General features: G+C 42.9%; 8 protein-coding genes across 8 annotated transcripts; 2 read left to right on the top strand and 6 right to left on the bottom strand.

Moving 5' to 3' along the window:
• Positions 1-570: 570 nt before the first annotated feature.
• On the top strand, positions 571-1543 carry EAF02_005772 (uncharacterized protein; the record flags this gene model as incomplete). The annotated part of the gene is made up of 2 exons (XM_038901820.1): positions 571-1397; positions 1495-1543. 2 exons carry the CDS (start codon positions 571-573, stop codon positions 1541-1543), a joined length of 876 nt encoding a protein of 291 aa, XP_038758037.1.
• Positions 1544-4027: 2484 nt separating this feature from the next.
• EAF02_005771 (uncharacterized protein) lies at positions 4028-6781 on the top strand. The gene is made up of 5 exons (XM_038901819.1): positions 4028-4419; positions 4506-4825; positions 4877-5610; positions 5755-6573; positions 6631-6781. The coding sequence occupies exons 1-4, from the start codon at positions 4322-4324 to the stop codon at positions 6217-6219; spliced, it is 1617 nt and encodes a 538-aa protein (XP_038758036.1). The 5' UTR covers positions 4028-4321; the 3' UTR covers positions 6220-6573; positions 6631-6781.
• EAF02_005770 (uncharacterized protein) lies at positions 6782-7288 on the bottom strand (the record flags this gene model as incomplete). Its single annotated transcript, XM_038901818.1, has 1 exon — positions 6782-7288. Exon 1 carries the CDS (start codon positions 7109-7111, stop codon positions 6782-6784), a length of 330 nt encoding a protein of 109 aa, XP_038758035.1. The 5' UTR covers positions 7112-7288.
• A 790-nt stretch (positions 7289-8078) lies between these two features.
• EAF02_005769 (uncharacterized protein) lies at positions 8079-11995 on the bottom strand. Its single transcript, XM_038901817.1, has 2 exons — positions 8854-11995; positions 8079-8802 (listed from the first exon to the last, which is right to left on the bottom strand). Exons 1-2 carry the CDS (start codon positions 11822-11824, stop codon positions 8438-8440), a joined length of 3336 nt encoding a protein of 1111 aa, XP_038758034.1. The 5' UTR covers positions 11825-11995; the 3' UTR covers positions 8079-8437.
• Positions 11996-12443: 448 nt separating this feature from the next.
• On the bottom strand, positions 12444-13261 carry EAF02_005768 (uncharacterized protein; the record flags this gene model as incomplete). The annotated part of the gene is made up of 2 exons (XM_038901816.1): positions 12444-12811; positions 12862-13261. The coding sequence occupies 2 exons, from the start codon at positions 13259-13261 to the stop codon at positions 12444-12446; spliced, it is 768 nt and encodes a 255-aa protein (XP_038758033.1).
• Positions 13262-13943: 682 nt separating this feature from the next.
• On the bottom strand, positions 13944-14915 carry EAF02_005767 (uncharacterized protein; the record flags this gene model as incomplete). Its single annotated transcript, XM_038901815.1, has 2 exons — positions 13944-14152; positions 14210-14915. The coding sequence occupies 2 exons, from the start codon at positions 14913-14915 to the stop codon at positions 13944-13946; spliced, it is 915 nt and encodes a 304-aa protein (XP_038758032.1).
• A 416-nt stretch (positions 14916-15331) lies between these two features.
• On the bottom strand, positions 15332-17057 carry EAF02_005766 (uncharacterized protein; the record flags this gene model as incomplete). Its single annotated transcript, XM_038901814.1, has 2 exons — positions 15332-16379; positions 16669-17057. The coding sequence occupies 2 exons, from the start codon at positions 17055-17057 to the stop codon at positions 15332-15334; spliced, it is 1437 nt and encodes a 478-aa protein (XP_038758031.1).
• A 969-nt stretch (positions 17058-18026) lies between these two features.
• On the bottom strand, positions 18027-20189 carry EAF02_005765 (uncharacterized protein; the record flags this gene model as incomplete). The annotated part of the gene is made up of 1 exon (XM_038901813.1): positions 18027-20189. One exon carries the CDS (start codon positions 20187-20189, stop codon positions 18027-18029), a length of 2163 nt encoding a protein of 720 aa, XP_038758030.1.
• Positions 20190-20683: the final 494 nt, after the last annotated feature.

Below are 20683 nucleotides of genomic sequence, written 5' to 3'. Positions count from 1 at the left end.
CCGTAAAGACGAAATTCGATGGTCGAGTTGTCTTCTTCGTTTCTATTGCTATTTGAGTGAATTTTGAAGGAATTTCGTTATATGGGTGGACTTGGTGAAAGGCTTTGAGAAGCTCAGATATGAATGTGCAAGAAGATACTCCCCAAAGGTAACTTTCAAGAAAGTCAAAGAGAGGTGTTGCATAGTTCCGAAAGTAGAGAATACAACCAAGTTCGTAGCAATTGGTGGTGTTGGAAGAGAACCTACACATGGGCGATACTTCAAGCTGGCAAATTTTGCCGAAGAAGTATTTATCGTCGATGCTTAGGTGTTTCTGTCATTGAGTGAAGTTTATGATTGTCCTTTTATGGTTAGTCAATTTATTCCAGCTATCAACACAAAAATAGACATCAACGTGGTGACCATCAATTACCAAAATTATCACCACAAAACAAAAGCACTGTCTTGTTTTGATCACATTTTCCAACAACACAACTTCACATCCTCGAAAATCAATCTCTGCCTAAAGTTATTTCCAGATACAGCGGATTCGATCATATCTTCTCCACTTCATTCTCATCGAGAATAAAAATGACATACAATAGAGACGAAGCCTCTTATCCCGCTACCTCATCCCGTCCATCAGACGCTCCATACGAATACTATGGTTTGACGTACAAAACATGGTGCGACTATAAATATCCTCAAGAGCCATTGGATACTGTAAATGCGCAGTTGGCAGCAGCCACTGGCAGATTAGGACCAACTCGCACCGATTCTCTTCCTTCCCCTTCTGTCATGCCTCCAGGGTCGTCTAATCTCCCTCAAAATGCTCCTCAGTATCTCTCTAGTCCATTAATTCCACAAATACCTATCGATCCAGCCATATGTGATGATATTGATGACACCATGGTCCTCGATAGCCCCAGACCAGTGGCGGCAAAATTACGAGCTCGAGTATCAGGTCCTTCCAGAAGTCGTTTGTCCACTGTAGCCACGCGTCCAGCCGAAGACGCCACTCCTGTCGGCACTAATTTCGAAGAGAAACCAGACCCTATCCGCGCTGCGATCATGGCAAGATTAACCAGAGACGCAAGAACAGCAGTTCTTCCTTCTGATGTCCCACACCGTAAACAACTTGACCTTCTGAGGGGTATGCCGTTGCGCAGACAACTCTCTCTACGAGAACCACACGACTTTTTTCATCGCTCGCGTCCTGACTACTGGGATGCAACAGCCGGATATCTAGTGGGCGAAGTAGCCCCTGAGCCTTGCAGCGGCTGTAAAGCCGGTAATGGGCGCTTTGCGGAGTGCATTGTGATTCCACATCAATCTAACGGGGATAGACAGCCACTGGGAGGAGTTTGTGTGAGTTGTGCTTATCAAAGCTCAGCGGGAAAGTGTTCGTTCCATCCAAAGTAAGTTACCACACGTTCATTGATCGGCCGTTCTGTTTTTCGGCTTTCTTAATTCTACAATGTATTGGAAGGTTCTAACTATTTGTTTGTCGAATAGTTACAAGCAATTGAAAGGGAGAACGAAGAAGGAGCGCAAAGAGCGATAATAGGACGCGTAGGAGCGACGATTGATTGGTTTTTTGGTAAACCAATTGAGCAAAACTCTTTGAGCCCGATCTTGAGCTCGAAGCTTCTTTTTTCCTACGATAGCTCTGTCCACCTTTTTGCTTTTCGCCCGTTTTCCTCTGTCGCCCTTAGCCACCACTCAGTTTCCTTCGCAGATTCTCGCTGTTCTTGTTTTACAGATTGTCGTCAGTACAATCGAGACTTTTCTTCGTATCTGGTAGCCAACAAATCATACCCAAGAGCTCAGTAGTGTCATTTTGAACGAAACTGGGTCCCTGTTTGGTGGATTAAAAGCGCAACTTCATTCAGGACATTTTCCCAACTCTAAATTATTCGATACAAGCAGATATTCTGGGTATTTCTCTCGCTGTCTTCGCACTCCCCTCGGACATAATCGCTGTCTACCTATCGTCTCCTGGTCTTTCGTCCCACTTCCTTGTACCCGCATATCATCTAGGCCATAGTCATCTTCTACTGTCAGCGTCTGATCCGCCATTACTCAATCTTTTTCATCCTCCGGTGTGTCCAAAGGTCTAATACAATAGCAGCTGGACGAGTCATATCACTAGGCGACTGGTACAGAAAGACGACTTGACTTGCTGTCTGGTTCAGTACAGAGAGGAGAGCACACCTATACATGCTGTGTTTGGTTACTGAAAGGATTGGAAGTAAAAGTATTGGATAGGGCGAGTGGGATGTATAACTGCTGGCGGTTATTTTTCTTTGTTCTCTCTGGTAAAGTTGAGTTTATGACGTGGATTCTATAGTTTAGATACCCTATTTGATGAAGTTTACTCTGAATTGCTTTCATGTTTAACCATATATTGTTTCTGTGCATACTGTGCTTTATCTGCTTTCTCATTTGGAGAGTCTTGTGTTGTATGTCTATTGTATAGAAACTAGTTAATCAATGACTGAGAAAGTAGAATTGACAACTGGAGAAAAGAGGTGATGCAAATCTGGAAGTTACTATTCTTATTACTATCCTTCTATCATTCCTCTTCTCACCATCCCACTCTATTTTGAGCCTTCTTCCTTCTTTTGATTGATATCTACAGCGTAGTCCATCTCGTATGCATGTTATTTTCAGTCTTTATAAGATTACCAGTCACATGTAGCATTGTCACATCATAGCAATCGCAATCACTTCCAAATTTATCGAAATACTCCATACGCATGTAGCATTGTGATATACTGTGTGTGTAGTATGGTGTAATGTTCGTCTTTTCTACATACCTAGAGTCCTGTACTTTAACGTGTGGATGAACTTATAATGTTTAAAGTAGTCGATAGAGTTTATTCCTATGATAATGGTGGTGTTGAAGAGAAGATATATTGTTGAAGCCATATTCGACAATGGTGTATATCTTTGTCTCCTGATTGGGGGATGGTCACGCCCAGAGACTCTTGGGTTTTCGAAATCGATTACATTCTTTGAGCTCTTTAGCAGCTACTGCCTGTGCTGGTGCTGACGCTCGTGCTGATCCCAACGGCAATTGCCCAAGGCCCAGCTGATTCCGTGCCGGGTTCGGAAGTGATTGTCTACATAATTTAATGACATACCCCATCCAAAAATTCCCAGCGGCCGCTTGGCACATTGGCTGGCCCTGATGAGCGCCGATGATTGAGTTCTAGAGTCCATAAGTCGACAGATATCACCTCTCGCATGATAATTTCGACTCACAGGTTGCAAGTTTGTACCGAAAGCTTGGAACCCATTGAATTGATAATGTTGTTAATTGGGTACGTTCGATGCTTCCACGTGGGTCTACCATATTTGTGGCCTTTTTTGTTCCGGCAGCTTTTGGTAATCATGTATATGGGAAGTGTTGAGGTCTCAAAGGCGTTGAGAGTTCTATTGTTTCACGACATTATAGCTGTCATTATTATTACCTCATATTCATGGCACCTGAACTAGGATAGTGCAATGGGATTATGAACAATTGAACATTGTATCATAGTCTCTCTCCCTTCTGATTTGATTCACAAATTATCGTGATCCAAGAAAGTTTATAATGTACTATTGAAGTCTCACCGTCTCAGGCCTATACCTTACAAGAAGCTTTTAGCGAGAAGCTACTGCGCTGGGCACACGACTAATAAGCGCGGCACATCAGAATCGACATAAAATGCTCTTAAATCTATGAAATCCCGATAAAGTATATTTTTAAATTCAGTTCGATTGTTGATTATCAATTCTTCACTTTAGATTTTGCTATTGAGAATTGGGAGGTTTAAAACATTGATTCATTTTAAATCTCAATTAGTATTTTGATGAAATAAATGCCGAACAAACATGTCCCACTTATAGAATTGCCAGGGTCTCTTCTTTCCTGGTTTACCCCTCAGTCACACGCACCTACCCCACTTACTCTGATCTGCCGAAATGTCCCTTCCCCAGTCCTACATCAGTTCACCATTTCCCCAGATTTTATCTAATCTATGATGTGTTCGTGTTTCCTTTATTATCAACCAGAGTCCTGCGTTCTACGATGAATGTAGGACAGAGACATCTGAACTTCAAATATTCGTCATCCTGCATCAGACACCACAGAATCCAACAGTATTACATGAAATATATATAAAGAAAGATTATAATCTATCTGTGAACTTTCTTACGACATCATTACGTTCTGGAACGGCTTTAAATGCCTTTGGATGCTGTGATTATCTGTTGATCGATACAATCGCATTGCTTGGATACCTTCCATATTCAAAATTCCACTCGGAAATTCCTGACCAACTCGATTCTTCCCACAATGTCGAACCTTGAAGGTCGAGCTCTATTTACAGCCGTGACATCTTTAACATGTCTTGGATTTCTTCTCATAGGATACGATAATGGATTGATGGGAGGGTAGTTTCCATTCCATACATTCTCACCGCATTTCTTTGATCTTATACGCTGCCATTGAATCTCTTTAAACTAACAGTTCAGCGCAGACTCGTTAATGCAACAGGGTTCAAAAATACATTCAACAATCCTGACCCCACCATCGTCGGCCTGATCGTCGCTATCTATGAAGTCGGGTGTTTCCTCGGGAGCGTGGCTACATCTTTGTTTGGAGAGAATATTGGAAGGAAGAAATCAATTGGAATAGGAGTAGTGATCATGATTATTGGGGCACTACTGCAAGCATCAGCTTACTCGAGAGCTCATATAATCGTTGCACGAGTGGTTTCTGGGGTTGGGATGGGATTTATAAATAGCACAGTTCCTGTTTTCCAAGCAGAGTTCAGTCCTAAAGCAACGAGAGGATTGTGTAAGAAAAAACCGAATGTCTAGAAGAACCACTATGCTGACTATAACAAAGACGTCTGTATGCAGTTATCGACTTTGAATTTTGGAATATTCTTAGCTTATTGGGTTGATTACGGCTTCACGCAATCATACACTGCCTCGTTTTCTTGGAGAGTACCGACAATTCTCCAATGTATGTTCTTAGTACCAATGCTTGGTTTACTCGCCATAGTTCCTGAATCTCCTCGATGGCTGGCTGCGCACGAGAAGACGGATGAATCCTTAAATGTCCTCGCTCGATTACATTCATATCACATGACAGAGGAGCAAATAAAATCTTTACATATAGATATTGTCCGCACTTGCGAGTTCGAAAAATCACTGGGAACAGGCTCCTGGAGTGATCTGTTCAAAAATGATGCAATCCAATCGCAACGGCGCTTCCTGATTGCATGCGCCATCCAATCTTTCCAACAATTAGGCGGGATAAACGCATTGATATACTACTCCAATACTCTTTTCTCGACATCCCTAGGATTCTCGGATCATCTCAGTGCGCTTATGTCTGGGTTTCTCCAAACTTGGTTCTTTGCCGCAAGTTTCATCCCTTGGTTACTTATTGATCGAATTGGGAGGCGCCCTCTACTTTTGTCAATGATTTCGATCATGTCAATAGTAATGATTGTACAAACGGGATTGATTTATAACGTGCAAAATAATACATCAATTGCCAAAGGCTGTGGTATTGGTGCGGCGGTGATGTTGTTTATTTTTGAAGGGGCTTTCACTATTGGATTCCAAGCGACAGTGAGTACTTTTCATATTTTTGATTACTTTACGAATAAACTCGCCAGTTTCCTTGAATCTTTTAAAGGCTCCATATTTCAAAAATTCTACCTACTCCATTTATTCTATTTGCCATTACTAATAGTCACCGACCCTCACTCCTAGGTCTGGGTCTATCCTTCTGAAATCCTTCCTCTTCGTCTTCGTCAACGAGGTTCCTCGGTCTCAACAGCATGCAACTGGATTTTTAATTACATGGTCGTACAATTTACTCCAATTGCATTAAACAATATAGGGTATAAAACCTACATAATATTCGGGGTACTAAATGCGTGCTGGATTCCAATCATATATCTCTATTTTCCCGAAACCAAAGGACTGGAATTAGAAGATGTTGATAAAATCTTTGAGAGAAGCCATGGAGTGATCGAGAGATTGGGTGATCTAGAGAGAGATGATGAGGAGTCTGGGGGTATAAGTGCGTTGGATGAGGAGCGCAGAAATACCGGTTCCGAGAATTGCAGTGGAAGCGGGAGTGGTAGTGGTAGTAGCGTTGTTAATCAGAGGAAGTTGGGTATTGATACTGGGAAAGGAACGAAAGAAGAAATAGAGCGCGTGACGAGCGAATAGCATTCTTATACCGATGGGCGCTGAGATGGGTCTGTAGTTGAGAATTGGGTTAGAGTTTGTGTATATCCGTGTCAATGGTGAGTGAGTCAAGAGATGAGAGTGTGGGTCTTGTACGAATACTATTTTGCGGTTTGGGGGCTCTGGCGTTTAAATTTCATCATGCGATTGACGCTATGATGGGATGGGGAGAGATGAGATTGGATTCACGATAGAATGTCGGCGGGAGGGAGTCATAAACGAACAATGTACAAATGAGTGGCTTTTCTTGTATTCGAGATCACTTTGATTATTGGTATACTGCCTTCGGCTGATCCTCTAAACACAACTTTAAAAGCTATTTACTTCATCACCACGGTATTTCCCCCCAATATTGCGCACAAGAGTATGATTTGCTTATTTTGACCGATGCAGAACATTCCTGTGCACAGAAGAGGTAGATTTTCTGCACAATCGAACAGACGTTGATCGACAGAAAGCAAAATAGTAGATCAAAACTCCACTATCTGTTTAAGAATACATATTAGCAAGATTTCAATCTTTTCAGAATAAAGGAATACTTACATCAGACGCAATACTTGCACACGATGTATACAAAAAAAGCGACAACCAACACGATCATAACTTGACTCATGAATAGACTGAATCGAGCCTCCTTCCTTTCCTTCTTCAGACGTTTCTGGCGCTCCTCAATATACATCTGTCGGTACAGTTGACGCTCCTCTATAAAAATCTTGAGATGCGCTCGGCGCTGCTCGATGTACATCTGTAATTCTGTCTCTCGATCGGTTGTGTATTCGGCAAAGGCCTCATCTTCTCTCATGCTTGCGGCAAGATCTTCGATGATTCTTTGGGATTGTGGATCCATTTCGGGATATGCTTCGTTGTTGTTCATCTTGTTGGGTGGAGTTGATGGTTTGATCTTTGACTTTGTTTTGGAATCATCTAGATAGAAAGAGAAATGTTTTTATATTTCATGAGCTTGATAGATCAGGAAACTAGAACTGAGCAAGTGTCCTTAATAGATATTCACCAATTTTGAAGAATTTGGAAACGATCAAATTCCATTACGGTGTGTGAATAAGAACTCAATTTTACCATCTCTGATATAAGAGAATGAAGTAGCCGGTAGCCAAAACCGTATCATTATTTCCAGACCAGATTCCCTTTTCTCGTGTCGGGTGTGGTACTAACCTCAATACGTGGGTTAACATCAAACCATCAGGTTACAGAACATCTCGTAGCGATCCTCTTGTACCCCCTCAATTATTCTATCCCATATATTCACATAAACAAGCATACAGCTGTCTCCAACCTCTAGGAATGTCTGTTAAATCTTTACTAAAGTGCTAAATATCAACTAGGGACAAGTGATTGACATAATCATGCAAAGATATTGTGATTCGAACCAGAATTGAAATTTCTGTCGTGTTTCCTGCCATCATCTCTCATTCTTCCTCTCTGCCCGACTTCCTTCCTCTCCCTCTCTCTTCTTCCCAGATCCATCCAATTTCTCTCTTTGAAAGCCCGACAAATTTCTGAGAATTGGTATCCCATGAAATCGAAACATCCCGAGGTCTAGAAAACCGAAACTCTACATTTCATATAAATCACGTTTTCTCAGCGCAACCATTACCCCCAGCACCATTAGTAAGAGACCTTTCTATATGATATCCATATAAGTTTCCATGTCATGTTTTCTTCACGGGATACTTAAATAACATTGTAGGTATATCCATCGAGCCGCTTCTTTGATTTACCTTCCAGTAATATTTGTGAAGCTCGTTAGGCGATAACGATTCGGAAACATGCAATGCTCTTACATTTACATTACCTAGGTAGCATCGTAAACATAAAATTGATTTGCATCCTGTAATATTTGATTTTATTCTAGACTAGATACATCTTAGAATAAACTTCAACATGCTATATGATTTGTATATGTGTAGAAGTCCCTGGGAATATAGATAATGAATGCAGCGTATGTGGTATTACCACTACGTATTAATTCCGCGACCATAATTTCCCGTGAGATTGTGTTTCGGAGTAGAGCTCATCAAAACAGATAGAGTTGAAATTACATGATAGAGATCTCATTCACTCAGTCTTTCATCAAATCTCTGCACAATTTCAACTCTCCACTCAATCGCTCACTGCTATACACTCCTCTGTTTGTTTTCCCGAGAATATGTGCCTCTCATATGTTATATGTAAGACAAATTCATCTGACGCTATTTTTACCACCGCGATTCTTGGCTAAAAGTTTATTTTGTCTTCTTCGCTCCTGCTTTTTCTGGCGGCGACGTTTTTTTGCGCATTTACATTTGCGTCTGCAAGCTTGTTTTCCGCGGCAAGCCATTGGAGCATGTTGTTGCAGACTCTGGACAGTTGGCGAAGAGGCAGGTAATGCAGTCAGATCCGGGTCTTGATTGAATGCATTCCAGGGCAACCTGTCTACAGGAAATGTGCTAGATGATGAGTTATCAGTCAGTGGCTCTCCAGGAAATGTTCTTCCTGAGAAAATTTCTCTTCCAGGTTGTAAACTTTCGTTACCATAAAAGCCGTTCGGATGCATGGGTCGGTGGACTAATTGATTGTTAGGGATGAGTTCCGGTCAAGATAGCTGGAGGGATTCACCACGAGATTGCTCTTGGTCCAAGGTCGAGCTCTGAGAGACAGGAACTTCTCTATGATGTCTCCCGACAACCATATCTAAACGATGCGAAGATTTCCCGAACTCAGCACCATCTTCAGAGCTTCTCCTCTGGGGATTATGAGTCCCACTTTCCCTTGCATTTTCCTCCAAAGATCCGGTCAAAGTATTATCGATTGCGCCGCCGTCGTTGCTGATGTTCGATACTGCACCACCGAAGGAAGACGAACTTGAATCACCATTTGACATCATGTCGCTTCCAACTTCTGCTTCCCATGTTGGCAAGTAATCAGGATCTAAATCTCGACGAGCCCTTCTATTTGTTGGAGTGACACGGTCAGAGGGTTCCTGCAAGTCTGGAATTGTAGAACTAGTGGCCGAAAGAGAATTAGTCTGGATCTTTGTTGGTACTCCAGACCGGACTGTCGCATCTTCCATGAATTCTGCTTCCTTGTTAAGTATATCGCGTAGAACTTCCCGAGTTTTCTTAGCAGATTGACGCTGGCCGGTTGGCCTGGTTGCTCCTGTGCTGTCCATTGGCTGATGGTGATCTATTGTTTCTGATTTGACCCTGTTTTTACTTCCAAATGGACGGCCTCGTTTCTTGCCACTCAGACCCACTTGTGAACTTTGGCGTGAAGTCGGTGTCGAAGCTTGAGAAGAACTTGCTGGCGAAGAGTCTAAAACAATTGCATGGTAATTCTTCAAAGGTCTGCCGCGACGTCGTTTCGGGCCGATAGGACAAGAATAGATAGCTTCGCCCTCTATGTACTCAACCTTGCGCTTCATGCCCTTTGGTGATATTTGGCTGTTGGTTGAAAGTTGATTCGCAGGAAGACATGGGCTTGCAGAACTGGGCCATCCCGGAAGCTCAACGGTAAAAGTATCTCTATGATGCTCCTGTTTTACATTGCCTCCATCACCTAACCCAGAGTCCCGAGTCGTTTCACAAGAATCGTTGTCTTCAATTTCTATTGAATGCGAAAGCTGCTCTATGTTTTCTATGAATGGTTCTCGTGGTGATCCTGAGAGTAGTTCCGGTAATGTTTCTGGTAATGGATTTGGTAGTGATTTTCGTAGTGGTTCTGGTAACGGTTCTGGTAATTGTTCTGAAAGAGATTCTGGGAGTGCTTTCGAGGGAGGCTCAGGGAGTGGCGCCGATGTCTCGGCAACAAGTCTCGAAGATTCAATTAAAGTCTCTGTAACAGGTTCATCAATTTGATCAGGTGAAGGCCTATTGCTTATTTCTGAAATGGAAGATTCTGCAACAATGCTTGATCGAGATCCAACCCTCAGTCTTCTACGTGTGATCCCCGCGGCTTTCCGAGTCTTGCAGTGCAGACATGTGGTAGGTGTTGGACTCATCGGACTAACAATTAAACCTTCAGGTAACACGATTGGCTTTCGACAACTATCGCAGTTGTAATGACTACTTGGCATGTTGTCTAGGAAATCATATTCATCTTCCTCGCTGTCCGTTGACTCTGCTGTGCCCGTAGTTTTTTCGACGCCTGGATTGGCGCCGCCTGTAGGAACTAAATTGCCATCCAGCTCCTGACCATTTATATCGATAGGAATAGGACTGCCCAGATCACTAGTATCACTGAAATCCTCCTGCACTTCTTGGCTCATATTTCCCAGGATCTCATTATTCGCATGAGCTTCATGCATTGATTTAATGTTCCTCCGAAAACTGTCAACAAGATTGTTGAACGCTTCAAACGAAAACTCTTTAGTAGATACATCGCGTGGAGATCCAGCTCCAATACTTGCAAGTTGATCGTATGGAAAATTGGCGACACCAGAAGCACGAGCTAAAGCAAGGTATTTGACTGAAATATCATTGGCTAATTGAATTATGTCATCTTGCGGTCTATCAGTTGTGACTGAAGTCGTAACAGACTCGCTTGCTCCAGGAGTCGAGAATTGGGGAGTCGCGCTCGTAGGATTATCATTGACAGTAATTCCACGTGCGTTGGCAACGCTACTGAGAAGAGTGTTCAGCGCTTTCGAAATATCTGTGCCGGACACAATTTCTTTCATTGTGCCACTATTCGAAGTATGAAGCGCTTCCGTAGTTGTGTTTATCGAGGTTGCTTCCAATCCTACGTTATCGATCGTTCTAGGGTCTTTCTTTAAATTACTATTGAGAATGGGTAGAAGTTGCCTGTCGACTAAGCTTTGCGAGTCCATAGAATCAGAGCGACTTCTCCGCTCCAGGATACTTGATTGATAGGCTGCCTCGTCATTGTGCAATATCGAGCTGTCCTCTGAAGGAGTTGGATGTAAACGTAATGAATCATATTCTTGCCTGGCATTTGCTTCACCAATTTGTTGATTTAGCACTATCCTCGCTGGAGATCCAGAGCCTGCTTCAGTTTCGAACTGATCCCCTCGCCTTTGGTCCACGTTTGAAGTAGCACTCGCGCCATGATCGCGGGCATGTGTCACGTGATTGGTAGTTTGCACGTCTGCGTCCTCTAATTGCGCCGTATCATCTCTTTTCTTTTCACCGTCTTCTTCGTTGTTGTCCTCCACGCCGTTCGTTAGGAAAAAGGATTCCGCAACTTCTTTTGCTCCTGGACATTTCAAGATCATGTTCATGATCAGTTCCTGAAGCTTAAAGTTTCCCGCCGCATCGATCTTCTTTGATAGTGCCTCGAGTGTTTTAGCGCGCTCAACGCGTTCATGATTTGTAGTCGGTGACCGAAGAAAAAGGCTTGCTGTCGATGCATGATTGGAAGTAGATGGCAAAGAATTTGTGATGGAAGGTGATGTGGGAAATGGTGACCGGGATGGTGTTGTGGGAGCTTGTTCCACGCGTCTTGCTGCAGCTTCACGAGCTCTTCGTTCAGCTGCTCTAACTTTTGCCTGCTCGATTCGTTGTTTAGTACCAAGCTTAGCAAGTGATGATAAATCGTCATTGCGACCTTCTTCCATAACGACGTCCGACATGACCGCTATGTGCAATTCTTGTATAGCGTGGCAAAGTTCGTGCTTTTATTTTGTTTGTGAGAGCTTTCAGAAATATATTTCCTTTATCTCGTATCTCAACATGGCGAAGGGCAGTATTGAAAGCCAAAAATATGAATAAATAATTGATCAATTTTATGTAACACTATCGACTTAATGAATCATTGTCAGTGAACATGTTAATTGTTTGTATTTCGAATTATTTACTCTCATCTGGTCACAGCATACTTCATCAAGCTTACGTAACTCCTAATTTTGTCTGCCAGTCACGTGAAATTTAAAAATTGAAAAGACAATGCACCACCACTTCACGTACATTGAGATTAACTTGGCAACAATTTCATGAAATTTTGATACAAACGCTCGAATTCAATCAACACCTGTGTATATAGTTGTCGATGTTGCTTCTACTTGCAAAGACTGTCTCAGCTTAATGGCCATCCCCCACGATAACCTTACCCTGTCCCTCCAAGATGAATTCTTTTCTCCACTTATAAACTCTCGAGGTCTTGTCTTTTAAATGTCGCCAATTCCCTCAAGGTCCTCTCCCAATATAAAAAATCGAATGTTCCTCGGTCACAGAAGTACTCATATCCTCAATTCAACACCCTTGTATAGTCTTCTGTTTCCTGTACACATCATCGCAATCGTATCTGGCCCTCTTGGCCGCCGGTTCCTCAACATTTTGCATGTCCTCGGATGCATCAGATGAGTCGGAACCATCAAGATCTTCGTAGTCATTCAATGAGTCTTTGGGGGTGGTTTCGAACATGTTTCTGGGCTCTTTGACTTCTGCCAACACTTTGTGTCTCGTGTTCTTGCAACCCCAATCGCTTCCAAATTGTGAACAGCAAGACCAAATCCAACGATCCTCGAAGTCCGGGTGATCAATAAGAGACTCAATGGCTCCGTCTCTCTTCGGATCATGATCTGCCCATATAATATCGTCAAGATTCGTTGTTCTTTGACCTGGGATTGTTAGCAAGATAGGCGCATGGGACGAGAAATTTGGAATGTACCTGGATGCCATAGACAGTCGTTGGACGGATTGTTGTCGATGCAAAAGTAATTATAACAGTTATTGCATTTGAACATTGTAGGGTTGTCCGGATGTTTTCTCTTGTTGGCTTTGACTAAGTCATGAATTTCGTACTTGGACTTGATCGGCACGTCTTCAACTTCGATTTCAACATCCTTTTCTCTTTCCTTGTAGTTATCGCAGTCCCTGAAGTTAGTAAGTCTAGGCTTGCCGTCATGAAAGCCATCGACTTCGAAGAATATCTTCTCCGGCTTGACGAAAAGCTTTCCATGACGATGCTTCAAAGAAAAGCCTTTGTTGTCGCAGACCAACTTGAGAAGATTGCGGAGCTCTGGAGCATCCATCTTCTCAAATTCTTCGCATAATCTTGAGTCAATCATGTTTTCCCCGCTGGGATGCAACCTTTGAAGACGAACAATATAAAAGCTGTGGATCCTAGAGCTGTGGATACCTAGGTAGGTGTAAAGAAAGTCGTTGTTGAGACGGAAAGCAGATACATTTGAAAGTAGGTCGAGACACAGATCTACTCGCTAATCTCAGTAGATACGGTCTCTTCCATCACAAAAATGAAGTGGTGATAGCTAAGAGATGAATTTCGATGATGCCTCTTGTAATTCCTATGAAATGATTCATCCAAGGCATGGAAAAGTTGTAAGGAGATTCCAGACCACATAATCATCTTACGTTGAATAAGAGCAAGCTCCTCACTCTCTGCAAAAAGATTTGTTCGAGATTGTCTGGAATGAATACAAATCATATCTTTGCACAGTCTAAGACAGTTAAAGAAAGCCTATGCAGCTTCTTGTGGTTTGATTGTTGAAATGGTTGCAAGACACAAAGTAACTCTGTCTCCCACATCAAACAAGCAGCAAATGCACAAATCTTTTGTCAGATTGAAAGAAATAGATGATATGAAGAGCTGATATTATTAATCTATGTAAAGAGCCCTCATCGTGTCTTCTTTGAACGGTCATCCTCAAGCATTTAAGAGAATTATCTGCGTTTGGAAGATCAAGACTAGGTATAAACCGCCATCATCGTTGTCACTACGACCATAACAAACTAATAAGCCTCAGTCTTAGTTCTCTTGCTGCTTCCTTCCTCCAATGCTTTATGTCTTGTAAATATACACGCGTCCGCATCCGAATATCCCTCACAAAAACTCCAGATGAAGCGATCTGCATACTCCGGATCATCTACACTCTTCCACGGCTCTCCATGGTCCGGCCAATGATAATCCTCCACATAATTCTCATCTAATTCTCTCTCGCCTAGAATGAGTGTCAATGACCAAACCTTACATGAAGATAGAATACTTCAATACATACCTGGATGGAAGAAACAATCGCCTTTTTTGTTGTCCTCGATATTGAAGTCGGAACCACAGTTCTCGCACTCGAATATCTCTAGATTTCTCTTCTTTGAAGCCACCAAAACTCGCAAATGTTTTTCCTTTTCAGCGTACATCTCCTCTAAGTAATCCTTCTTTGATGAAAGCAGTTTCTTGATCTCGCTTTTGCGCAAAGCTGGCACGTCGTTGTCATCATCAGAGTTGTCCCATGAGTCACTCTCCGATTTCTCCTCACTGTATCCTTCCTTGCCTTCAAATGCTTCCTCGTCGTCTTTGTTTGTCTGTTGATCCGCCGATTTGACTAATCCAGCTTCTTCATCCATCTTTTGCTCTCCCATTGTACCCAGTTGTTGGTTTGTTTCCATATCCTCGAGTTCAGACAAATCCGCGTTGTCAACGAATGCAACTTCTCCATTGTCTCCTTCTTCCTTAGCAAGCTCGTCGTTGTCGTTGTAACTTCCAAACCCGCCATTCTTGTTTTGCTCGCCCTCACCATCGCTATCGTCACTTTGAGTAAGGTCGATGAAACCATTTGAGATAACGATGTTGCGGCCTTCGACCTCGATTTTACCCATCGCATCATCAATAGTAAACTTACCACACTCACATAGCTTGTTGAGAAGTTCTCGAAGTTTTGGTGCGTTCATTCCGTCGAAGGCATTCTTGAGTCTCGGGTTACCCATTGTCGTTGTATTGACGAAGTTGTATAGGCGTTGTTTCCCGGGTTGTCAATGTAGTAGATCGCTGGGATGCGCTTGAGTAGTAAGTTCGAAACAACAACGCACCTTGCAGTCACTGAATTCACTATTTGCTCAGATAATCTCAGGCGATTTTAAATCTCTGCAACTTCATTTTTAGTAAGAGATATTGTTTGGCCTACATTCATTGTTTCATCGGATTTCTATGGATGAAAAGCTTAATCGATTATATGCTTTTCTATTGATTGGCTGCCCATGCAACCTCCATGCCACCCCCCCCCCCCCGGGTGTACAAAAACAATACTAGGTACCAAATGGTTGATCTCGATTCCACTATCATACTAATAGTCGCTATAATAACAGGTATACTACCTCGGGGCTTTTCCAATTAGCTGATTCGCCTAAACCCACAGTCTGGGCCTCTTTCTATGAATTGGGGACTCAGGCTCATATGGTTCTTCGTCAGGTTCTTCGTCGGGTGTTTCAACTTCCACCTCTCCATGATCAATTGCTTCCTCTTCTTCTGGATATTCATCCGATGGATCCTGTTCTCCGCTCTCACTGGAGCTCTCACTGGAGCTCTCATCTTGCGGCTTGACTCGGTCAAGAATATCCAGAGTAATTGTTCTCCCGTCTATCATAAGTTGCTCGCCTTCAATGAATGAGAAATAGACAGGTTGAGCATTACACAAAACTATAAGGGTTTTTCTAAGTTCATCAGGAGTCATTTTCTCCAATAAATCGCAAGTTGCGGCTTCGTGTGTGAGGACAACTCGAGTGCCAACTATCAAGATTACCGCGATTATACGCTGCAAAGTCAAATCGTCCTTTTCATTAATATATTCCTCATCAGCGGGCACATCCATCTTGTAGACTCCTCCGCATGTCATGTGGATAGCCCTCCGAAGTTGTGGAGCTCTCATTTTTTCGAATGCGAACCAGATCCTTCGTCTCCAGACGGCATCCTCGTCTTTTTTGCGACTACCGAGCACCTCTTCAAACAGCGATTCATCTTCGTCCTCGTCTCCAACTTCATTATAATCTGAGTCACCCTCCTCCCATAGTTTGACTTGGGAGATTACTCTCTGACCTTCCAAACGAAGATCGCAACGAATCTTGGCTCCACGAGTACCTTGGTCGATACAAGATTTATAATACAAATCCCGAACAAACTTTCGAATTTCCTCGACATCCATAGCAGTGTATGCCGTGACCATCTTTCGCGGATTGTTATGGGATAGCTTTGATGGGTCAATATTGATCACGAAGATAGGCTCATTTTTTTCATTGTAAATAGGGCATCCGTAGCCTTCGTCCATGACAATTTGAGCCATAATTGTTCGAAGAAAATCTTCATCCAACTTTAGAAGAAAATCGGTGAGATGTGCTCCCAAGTCTGCCTCAGTGAAAAACCTTGGATACTTTTTCCGTTCCATATCTTCCCCCAATCTGAAAATTTTGAGTCTCGATTAAGATGTATTCATTCAATATTATTCTTATTTTGGTATCATCGCTTTCGATTTGTTTCTGGTTATCAGAAAAAGAATGGTATTGGTTAAATGTTTCATTTTGTCAGGACACGCCTGTAAACAATCAAAGCTTTCTACTTCGTGTTCGCTCTTGCATTTGTTATGGGTAGCGATGACCCTGAAAATGAGTGTGACCATACACCTGGAGCCACAAGTAGCTACGTGTGATTGACTACCCCAGTGGTCGGAAGGAACCTCCGTCGGTTCACAAGTTCCTTCCTCTGCGAAGATTCGTACGAATCTGCACAAAGAATATTCCAGCATCACCTGTCAACCATTGACTGCACCATTCCTCACAAAACTCATCAAGAACAATGCGAAGTTCATAAGCCCACTCACGGGAAACGTGTTTGTAGACTCCCGGTTTGCTGCACCACATGATTTTTGGTACAAACTTGATAAATTCTACATTTGGCTCTTCGGCACGGATTGTAAATTTGTAAAAGTCGTTACAATGAATGTCCTTGGGTCTTTCGTGAGACTCTGGTGCGTCCAACCTCTCGAAATATTTGTTGAGTCTTGTATCGATGGCTTTTCTGAGTCCAGAATAGTCGAGATCTCTAACGGATACGTTGGTAGGTGCGTCGGAGTCGGACATCTTTTGCTGCGGTTTTTGTTGATTTGAATCTTGGTTGTATTGAAGTATAAATGATTTCGAATTGATTTCAATTAAATTGCTATGAAGCTCAATCGATTTGAATTTGGACCGGAACCGATTAATAAAAGGATGAGGATGTACTGAATAGTAATTTACTGTAGTGAGATCATGTTTCACCATAACTAAATCACGTGTAGTGTATTTATTAGTATTCACTAGTACTGTACAGTAGCTAGGAAGATAGTGCCTCTACCTAACTTTAGTGCTCGACATCTGGCCTTTCCCAATGGAGAAATTCTTGATCCAGCGTGTCGTGAGTAACCTCCTTATCTTCCCAACCAATACCGGAGGTGGGAGAAGTTTTGAGTGAATTTGGGAAGAGACCATCAGGAATCAGAATGGAACATACCCCAGTCGAAGACAAGTCTATCAGGTCTGGGCTATCAAGATCATCACATCATGACACGCCAAATTAGCGCGAATTACTTGTAGAGGTACTTTGCTCAGTGCTCATGAAGTTTTGATGTCATTACTTGCACTTCTCATTCCCATCTTCCTATTTTTGCTTCCCCCCATTCCATGGGTCGAGCAACGGAGCCAAGAATCTATTCCCATTCAAAAACTTGGCTCAGCTCCGAAAAGTTTGAATCCCCGATTTTCGTAACTCCTGAATTTTACTGCAGAAAGATTGCGATTGCAAAGTTGTGAAAGCACGAGCATTGGAAACCATGAAGGGCAGAGAATGGAGAAGGGATTTCATCAGATGAAGTGAATACGGAAGTATCCACAACTTTATATCATTAAGCTACAGAATTTGGCTACATCTTCTTGTTTTCTATTGTGCGGTACATGAACATGCTACCTTAAAGTAAGTCAGGTAAGTCCTTTGAATTTGACACTGCAACTGGACGATATATTGCATTCTGTCGGCAAATTCCAAAGCTTATTGATTCGCGCATCCATCAAGACTTACTCCAATTTCGCAGGTGCAAATCTGGCGTTTCTTCTTGCTCGCCTCATTCCGCCTTGAGCTACATATCTTATCATCCACCTTCTGAGTCTCGTGCTAAGTCGTCCCGACTTTTCCGCCGTCCAAGGATCAAGTCCAAGTTTCTCACGCCATTTTTTATCGATTGCCCTCGGGTTATGCTGTACCTCAGATGCGTATGAAGATAATGGGCCCCGACAGATCTTTAGATCTAATAACTCTTTTGCCATAGGCCAAGTCAGCAAAGAAAGATCTTTTTCTTGGTAGGCGGAACATTGTGCCCAAGAGATCGTCAAGTTAAGCGCGTCGCGGACGTCAAATTGCAAGTCGAACCATGGGCCAATAGTAGCACTAGAGGCCACACATCCTCCCACAACTATAGCTTGCCCGATTATTGAATGACGGCTCGACTTGTGCTCTCGTAATACTAGGTAGCGAGGCATTTGGTATTTGATCTTGGTTGGCTCATTGCGGTCAAAATGTGCGTACGCTTGAGTCACAAGCAAGTCTCCTCGCTGTGTAGCTTTGGGTAGCAGCGCTACCAGGCCGCCTTCATTGTCCATAATTTTGACATAATCTTCCGGGATCTCCCCTTCGAAATCAGATAAGATCAGTTTTGGCCGGCGACCGCTTTTATTATGATGAAACATGCACCCCAATTCCCCTTCTATATGCTTTCTATGAAACTTATAATTCGGTCGAACATCGAGCTTCCAATTGTTGTCCGTACCTTTTAAAATTCTACAAGAAAACCATTCTACGTCTTCTGCATTTGAATTGATAGGTTCATCAAGGTTGATGTCTCTTTCTGCGTGCTGATGTATATCAACGCTCTCTGGAGCTTTTTGTGCGAGGGATAGCTTCATACTCTGCGCGAGTGAGTAAGCAAGTGGTAATGCTGCTCGATAGCAACTTTCTTCTGAGCAATGTCCCTCCGAGCATCTCGATTGTTCGATTATTCTAGTCATTCCCAGAACTGCTAGTTCAAAAATGTCTGCGGTGTAGTCTGGCGCAATAGGCAACACATCTTGCCAATCAACCATTGAGAGAACTCCATATATCTTGTCGCGAGGATCTTGACATTGCAAGTCTCGTGTCAACTCTAATAGAGGGAGCAAAAGAAAATGCCGATCTACTTTGCTCGCCCCATATGCCAAGTATCGATAACAAGGATCCGCACAGTAACCCCAACAAGAATTTGAAGCAGGATCGCAGCGGCTGTCCTGCCAGTCTACTATGGAAGCTCGTGTCATCTCTTGTCGATGCATTGTCAAGAAAGCAATGATGATCAAAAGATTATACGAGTAAAGCGGCCCAGTGTTCACTATCAGACTGTGTAGCTTGTGATGAAGTGTGTAAAGCTCGCCAATGGGACGATGATCACTTCCACAACAAACAATCACAGTTCCAGTAATGGAAACTTCCTGCAGGATCCATACTCGCTTGAAGTAGGGTCTCTCCATGAAGGTGAAGAATGCTCTGCGAAGCCTTCTCTTTCTGACGTCTTGGGTCTTGATGGCCCATATCAGAGATTCAATTGTATGTTTTATGACAGTAAGCCCAGAGGCTCCATCGATATGGCCAATTCCTGGCTTAAAGACCTTGGCTTTGCAGGAAAATCTCATCACGAGCTCGCTGTCATCACCATGGGACCCTAAACAAGCCAAGACACAGGAAGCGTTTCGATATATGTGCCCCATCATCTTCACTTGATCACCTTTCTCATTGATGTTGTATTGGTCGATACATATGGAATCCATCCAAACATATCGGACGCCAAACCATTTTGCTTGTCGCAACGCGTAATCCGCATTCTTATTTATTGTTAGACTTCTCCCGTCAACATTTATAGTTGTGATGAATTCTGGACTGCCCCATACGTAGGATATGGCATGGTATGGTGGTGTATGGTCAACATGCCACGTGCTAACGTTACAACGTATTTCGGTCGTCGTATCTTCCCTGTCGATATTGTCAAGTTCTAATAATCGTATGAATGTTTTGGGATTCGACAAAGATTCATGGTGGAATTCGGATATAGGATTTGCCTGTAAATTTCTCGGCAAGAAACCGATTGTGCCTTCCATTCCTAGAGGCGCATCACTACTGCCGTTTACAGGAACCTGCACATGTTGCTCTCCCATCACGATGTGGTACGAAGAGAAGCCATGAAATACCCTAACGCGATGAAACTACTGAGGTTTTTTATCTATGACTGCACGAACTTTTATAGCCCCCATGCAGAGATAAAAGGTACCCACTCACTTACCGGGCTAGTCGCATCCTCCAGCGACGATCAGTCGGAAGCTTATCTGGATCGATTTGATCATTTTGTACGCCTCTAGCACAGATCGGAACTCCTTTCCCCTAAAAGCTTCTCTTCAATACACGCAGCCGAACCCCTTAAATCTGTTGGTACAAAGCAGTAAGTATTTTCCTACATCTTTTGTGTTACTAAGTTGCCTAATTACCCACAATACCCAAAAATTATGGATCAATCAACATCCATTATTCCGCGAATGAAAAGCCTCACATAAAAATAAGCAGGACACCTATATAGGATTAGCGCGGTTGGATTGCGGCCGTAAACCTTGCCTCAACCCCTCCTTCTCAAAGTACAGGCCCCAGGGAGCAATTT

Source organism: Botrytis sinoallii (genome assembly GCF_014898435.1).
Source record: "Botrytis sinoallii strain Bc 23 chromosome Unknown BSIN_009, whole genome shotgun sequence".
Lineage (NCBI taxonomy): Eukaryota > Fungi > Ascomycota > Leotiomycetes > Helotiales > Sclerotiniaceae > Botrytis > Botrytis sinoallii.
The sequence above is the reverse complement of the archived record's forward strand: the minus strand, read 5'-3'. Positions and strand labels throughout refer to the sequence as shown.